At 32.2% G+C, this 9,096-nt stretch overlaps 5 protein-coding genes across 5 annotated transcripts; 2 read left to right on the top strand and 3 right to left on the bottom strand.

Annotated features, from left to right (window-relative positions):
- Positions 1 to 274: 274 nt before the first annotated feature.
- BX664DRAFT_360649 (helix-loop-helix DNA-binding domain-containing protein) lies at positions 275 to 1,857 on the top strand. The gene is made up of 3 exons (XM_051548179.1): positions 275 to 1,056; positions 1,125 to 1,177; positions 1,377 to 1,857. Exons 1-3 carry the CDS (start codon positions 308 to 310, stop codon positions 1,598 to 1,600), a joined length of 1,026 nt encoding a protein of 341 aa, XP_051398237.1. The 5' UTR covers positions 275 to 307; the 3' UTR covers positions 1,601 to 1,857.
- Positions 1,858 to 1,954: 97 nt separating this feature from the next.
- On the bottom strand, positions 1,955 to 2,998 carry BX664DRAFT_337872 (uncharacterized protein). The gene is made up of 5 exons (XM_051546315.1): positions 2,787 to 2,998; positions 2,667 to 2,716; positions 2,524 to 2,582; positions 2,292 to 2,472; positions 1,955 to 2,221 (listed from the first exon to the last, which is right to left on the bottom strand). Exons 1-5 carry the CDS (start codon positions 2,876 to 2,878, stop codon positions 2,106 to 2,108), a joined length of 498 nt encoding a protein of 165 aa, XP_051398236.1. The 5' UTR covers positions 2,879 to 2,998; the 3' UTR covers positions 1,955 to 2,105.
- Positions 2,999 to 3,248: 250 nt separating this feature from the next.
- On the bottom strand, positions 3,249 to 4,277 carry BX664DRAFT_360647 (uncharacterized protein). Its single transcript, XM_051548178.1, has 4 exons — positions 4,149 to 4,277; positions 4,008 to 4,069; positions 3,894 to 3,931; positions 3,249 to 3,818 (listed from the first exon to the last, which is right to left on the bottom strand). Exons 1-4 carry the CDS (start codon positions 4,234 to 4,236, stop codon positions 3,371 to 3,373), a joined length of 636 nt encoding a protein of 211 aa, XP_051398235.1. The 5' UTR covers positions 4,237 to 4,277; the 3' UTR covers positions 3,249 to 3,370.
- Positions 4,278 to 4,412: 135 nt separating this feature from the next.
- Positions 4,413 to 6,368, top strand: BX664DRAFT_387503 (alkaline-phosphatase-like protein). Its single transcript, XM_051549392.1, has 6 exons — positions 4,413 to 4,599; positions 4,693 to 4,930; positions 4,998 to 5,041; positions 5,117 to 5,275; positions 5,349 to 5,597; positions 5,667 to 6,368. The coding sequence occupies exons 1-6, from the start codon at positions 4,516 to 4,518 to the stop codon at positions 6,333 to 6,335; spliced, it is 1,443 nt and encodes a 480-aa protein (XP_051398234.1). The 5' UTR covers positions 4,413 to 4,515; the 3' UTR covers positions 6,336 to 6,368.
- A 275-nt stretch (positions 6,369 to 6,643) lies between these two features.
- BX664DRAFT_337865 (NADP-dependent oxidoreductase domain-containing protein) lies at positions 6,644 to 8,268 on the bottom strand. The gene is made up of 6 exons (XM_051546314.1): positions 8,134 to 8,268; positions 7,928 to 7,960; positions 7,773 to 7,859; positions 7,464 to 7,703; positions 7,186 to 7,407; positions 6,644 to 7,070 (listed from the first exon to the last, which is right to left on the bottom strand). The coding sequence occupies exons 1-6, from the start codon at positions 8,228 to 8,230 to the stop codon at positions 6,736 to 6,738; spliced, it is 1,014 nt and encodes a 337-aa protein (XP_051398233.1). The 5' UTR covers positions 8,231 to 8,268; the 3' UTR covers positions 6,644 to 6,735.
- Between the last annotated feature and the right edge of the window lie 828 nt (positions 8,269 to 9,096).

The raw sequence follows: 9,096 nt of genomic DNA, 5'->3' as shown, positions 1-9,096 counted from the left end.
TCGAAAATCATATATGTTTTAAATGTAAATGATCATATATTTGTATGATCATCTGAGTCAATAGTTTTCATTCATTATTTCTTCAAACAATGATAAGTTTTGAGTTTTTTTTTTTTTCTTAAAAAGAATGGGCGGAGTCTTTTTTCTGTCTAACCCTTTTTTATGAAAAAGAAGGTCTGCCCACAAACGTGGATCCCAGAACTTTTTCTTTTTCCCTCTTTTTTTTTAATTTTCCCGTTCTCTTTCTTTCTTTTTTTTTTTTTTTATTTTATTTCATTTTATTTTTTTTTAAAAAAAAAAAGAAAGAATGAATTCAAGTAATACAAAAAGTGATTACTATTCAACAACTAAAGGCGGCTTACGATTAACAAATCCAACAGCTTATCACTTACAACAACAACGATTGAAATATAAAGATATTGATCCTACTCTTGATCATTCACAATTATTTCTTTCGCAACAACATCAACAAAAACCAAATGAAAGATCACCTCATTTATCTGATATCGGTTATTCTGAATTGACTTCACCCGTTTCTCTTCATCATCATGCAGATTATATGAATTATTCATCAACAATGCAACAAGGAACCAGGATGATCTCATCATTACAACAAATTCAACATCATAACCAAGATCGACATTCTATGAATCAAAACTATTATATGTACGGTGATCAATCCATTGATAGTTCATTTTCTTTTAATACAACTATGACTCAACAAATGAAACGTACTGAATCCAATGATGGTGATCATCTGTCTGACCATGCATCAACCGTGTCTCCTCAAGGTTTTATGTTTTATCCTTTGGACCAACCATGCAAACAAGTCAGTGCTCCAGTCAATATTACTTATTCTGATACAACAGCTCACAAGGATATACGACCTTCTTCTTCGTTTACTGATGCTGAATATGTACAACAAGATGCTGAGTTGATGATGATGAATTCTTCCTCTCCAAGCAATAGTAGTGGCAATTTTGGTTACCCTGGGAAAGAACTATCTGAATCTAGGTCTTTGGAAAATTATGATGATGACTATGCCGCACAAGTCAAGTAAGTTATTTACTTTTTTTTTTTAGAATTAAAACTAAAAAATCAGTTACTTTTCTTTATTGTTTTAGCTTACAAATAATTATGGAAAAACGACGAAGACGAAGAGAATCACATAATGCAGGTAAAGAAGGGGGTCTATTGACGGAATGGTTTTTCTTTTTTTTTTTTTTTGTTTGTATATTCACATGGTCCCCCCCTATTTGTACATCGTCTGACATCAAATATAGTTCGTTTTGTTTTCCCCCAATATCAATTCCCAAAAACAATAGCACTGACTCTTATTTATTTTAATTTTTTTTTTTTTTTTTTACTGCGTACAGTGGAACGAAGGCGGCGGGATAATATCAATGAAAGGATTCAAGAATTAGGTACTTTATTATTGGATGTGCCTGATGATGGCGTTAATCGATTGAATAAAGGCACCATCCTCAAGAAAAGTGTTGAACAAATCAAACAATTACAACAAGATTTTACTTTTTATCGACAACGAGTTCAAGAATTGGAATCTATTTTACAGCAAATCAATACTAACCAACAAAACTGAATTATTCATCCTATATGATTATGTATATCTTCTCCCACACACACACACACACACACACACACACGCTCTTTTATTATGTATTTATTTTAGTTTACCTTCTTTTTTTTTTTTCTTTATTGTATGTACCTTTTATTATTTTGTTTATTATTTGTTACTACTTGATGATTCCCATGACAACCATGTACAAGTAGCCTGTTATGGCATTCACCCTTTTGTTATAAATATAGTTTTATAAATAAACACATCTTCATTCTTTATTTTGGCTCATCTGACTTAGGATTTCACAAAACATAATCTTTTGTCATACACTTGTCTTCCCTTATTTCAAATGACATGTATATATATATATATAAAGAATATACAAAAAGGATAATTATGAAAATATTTTATTGAATAAAAAAAAAATAAGTAAAAAGAATAACAAGAATAAAAAGGATAACAAGAATAAAAACACGAATAATAGATAAAAAGTAATGACTAATTTTACTAGAGAATTTGATCAACACTATTCTTCATCCGCAGGAGTATCCGCACCAAATTGAGTATAATCGATTTTCTTGCCCCGAGTACGTCTACCAGTGTTCATGATAAGGCTGGTGTCTAAAGCCTCTAGCTCACTTTCTATAAAATCCATCATGAAAAAAAAGTTGAGATGTTTTTGTCTAATTTGGAATTTCCTTAATCAATTTACCTGAAATGCCGCCTTCATCTTCATCATCCAATTCCTCTCCTCCTTTAGAAGTCTTCGTTTTGGAAGATGATTCTCCCTTGTCACGTTTCTTGGAAGGTGTCACTTTTTTTTCCACCTTTTCCTCTTCCTCTTCTTCTTCTTCTTCCTCTTCTTCCTCTTCTTCTTCTTCTTCTTCTTCTTCTTCCAAGTCTTCTTCGTCTTCTTCTTCCAAATCTTCTTCATCCTCTTCTTCCAAGTCTTCTTCGTCTTCTTCTTCCAAGTCTTCGTCTCCGTTTTCTAGATCATCTTCAACTACAATGAATAAAAGCGTGTAAATCATTATCATGTTACTAAGAAAATAATCTTTTCTTCCTTTATATCCCTTTTCCTTTTTACCTTGTGCTCGTTGTTTTTCTTTTGTGTTTTTCTTGTCGTCTTGATGTTCACTAATAAAATGGGAATAAGTAAACAATTGAGATAAAAAAAAACGCGTCAAGAAAGGAGGATAGATCTTACTTGATAGAAGATTTGGTTCTTTTCAGAGTAGATCTGTTTTCTTCATCGGGTTGTTTTCTTTTGTTTGATGTGGTCTCAATATTGTCAGCCATGGTTTGTAAATAAAGAAAGAAAAAAAAAAGATAGAAATGGGGAAAAAAAAGAAAAAAAAATCAATATAGGGAGGAGAATAAGCGTGTTGGGCAAAGCGGGAGATGAAAAGTTTTTTTTTTTGTGTGTGTAAGCAATTGAATAGGCTTTAAGAGTCACAATTCACGAAAACGATCTACATCAATGACATAAAATGAACTTGTGACAAAAGAAGTAAATCCGAATAGGAAATAATAATTAACCAAAATAAAATCATTAATAATAATGTAAACCAAAATTACTTTCAATCAAGAACCCATATTTAAAGAATAATAAATTCATTGATTGTTGTACAGAGTATTATGCAAATTTTAAGACCGACATCCTTCAATTAAAAAATAAAAAAAAAAAAAAAAAAGGTATCAAAGTAAAACTACACTATATAAAGAGATATACATATATATACATATCAATCACAGATTTTCTATCTATCTATCCAAGAATATCAATACATATCAGGCACCCTTATACTTGTATCTTGATTTTTCCAATTCAGTAAAGTCAGCATTCACTTGTCCCATCATATATATCGCCAATAAATCCATAGCCAACATCATCAATGGTAACAACCAAAAAATCACTTCTACCCAGGTTACCTTGATACTAAAGAGACATAACAAAGGCATCACTGATCCCATAGCTATTGATGATATACTTCCAGTCAGATGAAGTTGACCCGTACCACGTTGTGAAGGACTCATATGTACTAGATCAGAAAAAGTCACCCGACAGGTCAACATCAACGTTGCCATTGTTGCTAATAGAGAACCAATACTAAGCAAGACACCAAGATAAGGTAACCCCACTTGAGATGATACCGGAGTTGATAAGAAGGGAAAAGGTAATCTACCTCCTTTAGTAAAATCTTCATGAGTATACACTTCATAGAGATAGACAATAAATCTAATTTAATAATAATAATAAAATAAAAAGTTAAAAAAAAAAGAAAGTTGTTATATGAAGGTAATACTGACTTACATGGCACAGACAAGAACACCTACAAAAAGTAAACCAGACTATAAAGGAAGAAAGAATGGATTAGAAACTATTTTTATAAGATAAAAGAAAGAAAAAACAAGTTATATAACTTACTTGAATCATCAAGTTGGATTCTTCATTTTGTTTTCGCAAGTCCTGTAACAATTGTTCTTGTTCTATAGAATAGTAAGTAATAACAAAAACAAAAAAAAATTGTTAGAGACAGTTCTTATATATTATATCAAGATAACTTACCTTGTTCATCAAGAATCTCAGCTTGATTCTCTCGAGATTCATCGACTTTGGAAGATTGTAGACCTAATCGGTTGGTAATGGTGTCCATGTTTGAGAAGAATTAGAAAATAATAATAATAAACAAAAAAAAAAAAAAAAAAAGTGGGAAGAAATTCAGGTTGTGGAAGTTACAGTTTTCAACTCCGTTTGGTTCTTTTTTTTTGGTTTGAAAAGATTACTGGTTTTTCCCATGAATAAAGCGCGTTTATTTTTTTTTTTTTTTTTAATTCCCAAAAAAATCAAGACCTTTTGCTTTTCTGTCCTTTTTATCTATTCCCTCTCTCCTTTTTTTATTCTCCCAGTTTTAAAGAAGAAAGTTGCAGACGTGATGACTTTACAAGACCAAGAGTCAAGTCAGCTTCTTTCTACTTCCCAACCTCATTATACTTCTTTACCTTCCAGTGAAGCACATGTAAGTTCAAAAAGAAAAACACTCCATGAACTAACTTTTTATGCAATGTATTCACTATTTTTTTTTTATTTATTATTTTTTCTTCTGGATAAGCAACATGGAAACAAAAATAACAAACAGCGTTGGAGCATAGGCATATTAATCACAATTACCATTTTGTCGTTATTTGGTTCGGTTACATATGCTCTAGCTACCCATCGAAGTCATGGCTCTGGTTTGATATATAATAACGGTACTCATGAATTCAAACCTACTGTTATTTTTATCTCGTTGGATGGTGTAGTCAACCATGACCTTGATCTTTCAGTGACTCCTTATTTATCTGATATTGGTAATAGAAAAAAAAAAGACTATTCCTTATCTCTAAATCTTTTTTTTTTTTCAATTCATTTGATCAGCTGATACTGGAATTCGCGCTCAATGGATGACTCCTTCTTTCCCGGTAAAAAAAAGAAAAAAAAAAAAAAAGAAACGATGTATGGTAGTATAAACAACTCACTTTTAGTATACGTTTTAGCCAATCACGTTTCCAAACCATTGGTCTTTAGTCACTGGTCTATATCCCGAATCGCATGGTATCGTTGGCAATTATTTTTATGATCCGAACTTCAAGGATTACTTCAATTATAAGGATCCATCACATAGTTGGGATGAAAAATGGTGGGGTGGAGAACCTGTAAGTTGAATGGATTACCTATGGATGATAGTTTTTTTATTCATTCTCATTGGTTTTCTATTTGACAATATAGATTTGGATTACTGCAGTCAAGCAAGGCAAAAAAGCTGGTGTAATCATGTGGCCAGGATGTAGTACTATTTTTGATGATTATCAACCTACTTTCACGATACCATACAGTGATGCAATGACATTTGATGAAAAATCCGATATTGCTTTGGAATGGTTGGATTTGCCTTCGGAACATCGTCCACAATTCATTGGTCTCTATGTTCCTGAAATTGATCAAGCTGGTCACAAGTATGGTCCTTATCATAACAAGGTATTATATATATATATGAGTAAAATCATGGTCATAGGTATTTATTCCTTCTTTTTTTTTTTTTGGTAGACGCTGACACAATTACAACTTGCTGATAGTAGTATTGGCCGACTTATGCAAGGACTTGAACAACGCAATTTGACAGATATTGTTCATATTATGGTAGTGAGTGACCATGGCATGTCTGCAACAGATACTTCAAGACTGGTATTTTACGATGATGAATTGACCTCTGAAGAATTAGATTTGATTTGGAAAATAGAATTATACCCTTCACTTGGCATCCGACCTAAAGTACAGAATGGACAATCCGAAACGGAAGTGGTTGATCGACTTTATAAAGCATTCACAAGACTTCAAGAACGTCATGGTGGAGAGAAGGCTCCGTTCCAAGTATTCAAGAAACAAGATATTCCTGCTCGATTCCATTTCAACGACAAGGACAATGCACGTATTGCCCCTCTGTTGGTACTTCCTGATCCTGGTTGGAACTTGGTGACACGACAAGACTTTGATCCTGATCATGATACAGTCTTCCATCCAAGAGGTACCCATGGTTATGACAACTTGTCTCCTGAATCCAGAGCCATCTTTGTTGCTAAAGGTCCCACTTTGAACAAAGGTGATATATTGAAACCATTTTGGAATATTGAATTATATCAAGTTCTCTCTCGTCTCTTAGAAATCAAACCCGCTCCCAACAATGGTACGCTACACGGAAGATTGGAAGTGGACTAAATTCTAGAATAGATTATACCTTTTTTTTTTTTTTTTTTTTTTTAGTTTAGTCTTAGTATGAGTAGTTTAGATACCATACCCTCTGCTTTTAGTTTTATTTATTTATTTTTTCTACACCATGCTTCTACGTATGTATTTTATGACTCGGTACTAAATCTCTCTTATTTTTAGTTCAATGTTTGATTCGTATGATGATAATAAAAAAGAACAGTTGATATAATGAATTTTATTTTAGGAAACTTATCAGTGCAAGGAACATGAACTTTTTTACAATCGTAATTTTTTTCTTTTTTTGACAAAATATGGAGTTTTATTCATATGATAAAATAAGGAAACAAAAAATCAATACTAAATTAAGAATGAACAGATAAACTAAGGAAGATCCTATATATTTCGTTTTTTATCCATGGTTCCATTCTTTGTTGGTAGAGCCTTCAAAAGCAAATTGATCCAAAGTCTTGATATCTTCTTGGGACAAAAGGAAGCCAAGTGCCGTAGCATTTTGACTAACATGTTCAGGCGTGCGTACACCTGCCAATGGGATGGTTCCTTTCGCGATAGTCCAATTCAAAGCAATGGCAGATTGAGGTCGATTGTATTTAGTAGCTAGAGAAGCCAAAGTGGTTAACAATTTATCTAGTTGTTCAGGATCGAATGAGCTGAAAAGTCGTTTACGAGCTTCTGGCCAAGGTCCTTTGGATCCAAATTTACCAGTCAGTAAACCCATCCCCATTGCTAATTTCATCATTCAATGAATCATCCATGACAGCAACAGAATAATAAAAAAAAAAAAATGAGTAAAAAAAAAAAAGATATCAAGCTATCCACCTTTCTTCTTCATTCAACTTACGAGAATAGGCAAGGATAGAAATACCAAGATCATGACATAATTGAATCAAACCAGATTTTTCAGGGATAGTACGAATCAAAGAGAAAGAGACTTGATTAGAGGCCAATTGGATCCCACGTTTTTTCAAGGCTGCATGCATTGTTTTGATTTCATCTAAACCATAATTGGATACACCTACTGCCTTGACAAGACCAGCTTCCACAGCATCAGCTAAAGCGTTGGCTAAAGAAAAAAAAAGTCAAAACCAAAATATTTATTACTCATTAAATGATGATTACCGACAACTTCTATAGAAGCAGGATGAATAGGAGCATGAATTTGATAAAGATCTGATTTCACCATGCCAAGACGATCCAAGGAATCTTTCAGAGCAGATAATAAAACATCTGGAAATTGAGTACGGTTATCATAGGGGAAATATTTGGTAGCAATGACTTGTTCATCTTGTTGTTCTTTGGTGTATTCCTTTCGAAAGGTACCTAATTCTCGTTCAGATTCACCTTTTCCATATACCTCAGCTAAAAATCAAATGTTATTATTAGTTCATCTATTTTATTTTGATTTCTTTTTTTTTTTTTTTTTTTTACCAGTATCAAAAAATGTAAGACCATTAGAACAAGCTAAATCAAATGCTTCTTTTGCTTCTTTCACAGCAGCTGGAGTCCATCCCCAATCTATAAAGTTTAATTTTAATTAATAAGAATATGTGATAAGAAACGCGCCCAAAGGTTATGCGACTTACAAGAAGTATCACCAAATTGCCAAGTACCAATAGCTAGTAAGATATATAAGAAAGAAGAAAAACATGTTGATTAGTTTTTTTTTTTTTTTTTTTTTTTTTTTTTCTCTTTGTGATTAGTAATAGAGTTATCACTATGATCATGTAATGACGCGTTCCCATAAGTCTCTTGTTTTTGTTAACATTCCTTTTTTTTTTTTTTTGCTTACCGAGAGGAGGCACTTTGAGAGTATTTCCTAAAATAATCTTGGTACTAGTTGTTGGGATGATATCTTTACCCAACTTGATTAAATATTCGGATGACATTTATATGAATCGAATAAATAAAAAAAGAAAAAAAAAAAAAAAGAAAAGACAAGAAAAGTAAAAGAAAAAAAGACGGAAGAAGAGAGAAAAAAAAAGGAAACCGGGGAAGTGATATTTTTTCCTTTTTATATGCAACTCAAAATGGGGCGCTGTTCAATTGACACTCCGTAAGTCAAACTTTATACTTTGTAATTATATAGTTCTAGTATGACCAGCATACATTTGTTTATTTTATAGTAAATGATCTATGAATAATCATGATAAAAGAAAAAGGATTACATTGATAGATGAAAGTGTCAAGTTGGCTAATATATGTTTATAACTTTGAAAAAGAATTGATTGAAGCAGATGGTTTTTGAGGAGCCAATGGAATTGGAGGAGGTGCAGGATAAGGTCGAGGTAAAGCTAGTTTTTTCCCTGAACGATCGGCTGGCATATTGATGATATATAAGGACAAATAATATAAGTAGTAGTAGAGAAATATTGAGAATGAGAGAGAGAGAGAGAGAACTGAAGAACAAGAAAGAGAGATTTATATACAATGCGATCAATCAATAGTTGCTGTCATTAGATTGTGAAACTGCCACTGTTTTTTTTTTTTTTTTTATTTTTATTCCTATCTTCATCGTTTAGAAACCACGCGGGTGGAGAAGAATGAACAGATCAATTCAAACAGCGAAGTGAATTTGTTTCGTTTCTACCTAGGAAGAATTTTACCTTGTGTTTTGATTGTTTGACCTTTTTGAACCCCCAAGTTGGAGTGAGTTTGAAAATCACATGGTTGAGCCTCATACTTCATCATCATCATCCATATATAATATCATTATTATTATTATTATTATTATTATTATAATTTATTCTCAAAA

The sequence above is a fragment of the Halteromyces radiatus genome (genome assembly GCF_025201355.1).
Source record: "Halteromyces radiatus strain CBS 162.75 chromosome Unknown BX664scaffold_6, whole genome shotgun sequence".
Classification (NCBI taxonomy): domain Eukaryota; kingdom Fungi; phylum Mucoromycota; class Mucoromycetes; order Mucorales; family Cunninghamellaceae; genus Halteromyces; species Halteromyces radiatus.
This window is presented reverse-complemented; position numbering and strand designations above follow the sequence as displayed.

Bases quoted from the DNA above. Each gene is read 5' to 3' on its own strand.
- BX664DRAFT_360649 (XM_051548179.1), top strand. From the start codon at position 308: ATGAATTCAAGTAATACAAAAAGTGATTACTATTCAACAACTAAAGGC. The intron at 1,057-1,124 runs GTAAGTTATTTA...TTATTGTTTTAG, and splicing joins GACTATGCCGCACAAGTCAA to CTTACAAATAATTATGGAAA. The intron at 1,178-1,376 runs GTAAAGAAGGGG...TACTGCGTACAG, and splicing joins AAGAGAATCACATAATGCAG to TGGAACGAAGGCGGCGGGAT.
- BX664DRAFT_337872 (XM_051546315.1), bottom strand. From the start codon at position 2,878: ATGGCTGACAATATTGAGACCACATCAAACAAAAGAAAACAACCCGAT. The intron at 2,717-2,786 runs GTAAGATCTATC...CCATTTTATTAG, and splicing joins AGAACCAAATCTTCTATCAA to TGAACATCAAGACGACAAGA. The intron at 2,583-2,666 runs GTAAAAAGGAAA...TATTCATTGTAG, and splicing joins AGAAAAACAACGAGCACAAG to TTGAAGATGATCTAGAAAAC.
- BX664DRAFT_360647 (XM_051548178.1), bottom strand. From the start codon at position 4,236: ATGGACACCATTACCAACCGATTAGGTCTACAATCTTCCAAAGTCGAT. The intron at 4,070-4,148 runs GTAAGTTATCTT...ACTATTCTATAG, and splicing joins TGAGATTCTTGATGAACAAG to AACAAGAACAATTGTTACAG. The intron at 3,819-3,893 runs GTAAGTCAGTAT...TTATTAAATTAG, and splicing joins GGTGTTCTTGTCTGTGCCAT to ATTTATTGTCTATCTCTATG.
- BX664DRAFT_387503 (XM_051549392.1), top strand. From the start codon at position 4,516: ATGACTTTACAAGACCAAGAGTCAAGTCAGCTTCTTTCTACTTCCCAA. The intron at 4,600-4,692 runs GTAAGTTCAAAA...CTTCTGGATAAG, and splicing joins TACCTTCCAGTGAAGCACAT to CAACATGGAAACAAAAATAA. The intron at 5,598-5,666 runs GTATTATATATA...TTTTTTTGGTAG, and splicing joins ATGGTCCTTATCATAACAAG to ACGCTGACACAATTACAACT.
- BX664DRAFT_337865 (XM_051546314.1), bottom strand. From the start codon at position 8,230: ATGTCATCCGAATATTTAATCAAGTTGGGTAAAGATATCATCCCAACA. The intron at 7,961-8,133 runs GTAAGCAAAAAA...ATATCTTACTAG, and splicing joins TCTCAAAGTGCCTCCTCTCG to CTATTGGTACTTGGCAATTT. The intron at 7,704-7,772 runs GTAAAAAAAAAA...TTTGATTTTTAG, and splicing joins TCTTACATTTTTTGATACTG to CTGAGGTATATGGAAAAGGT.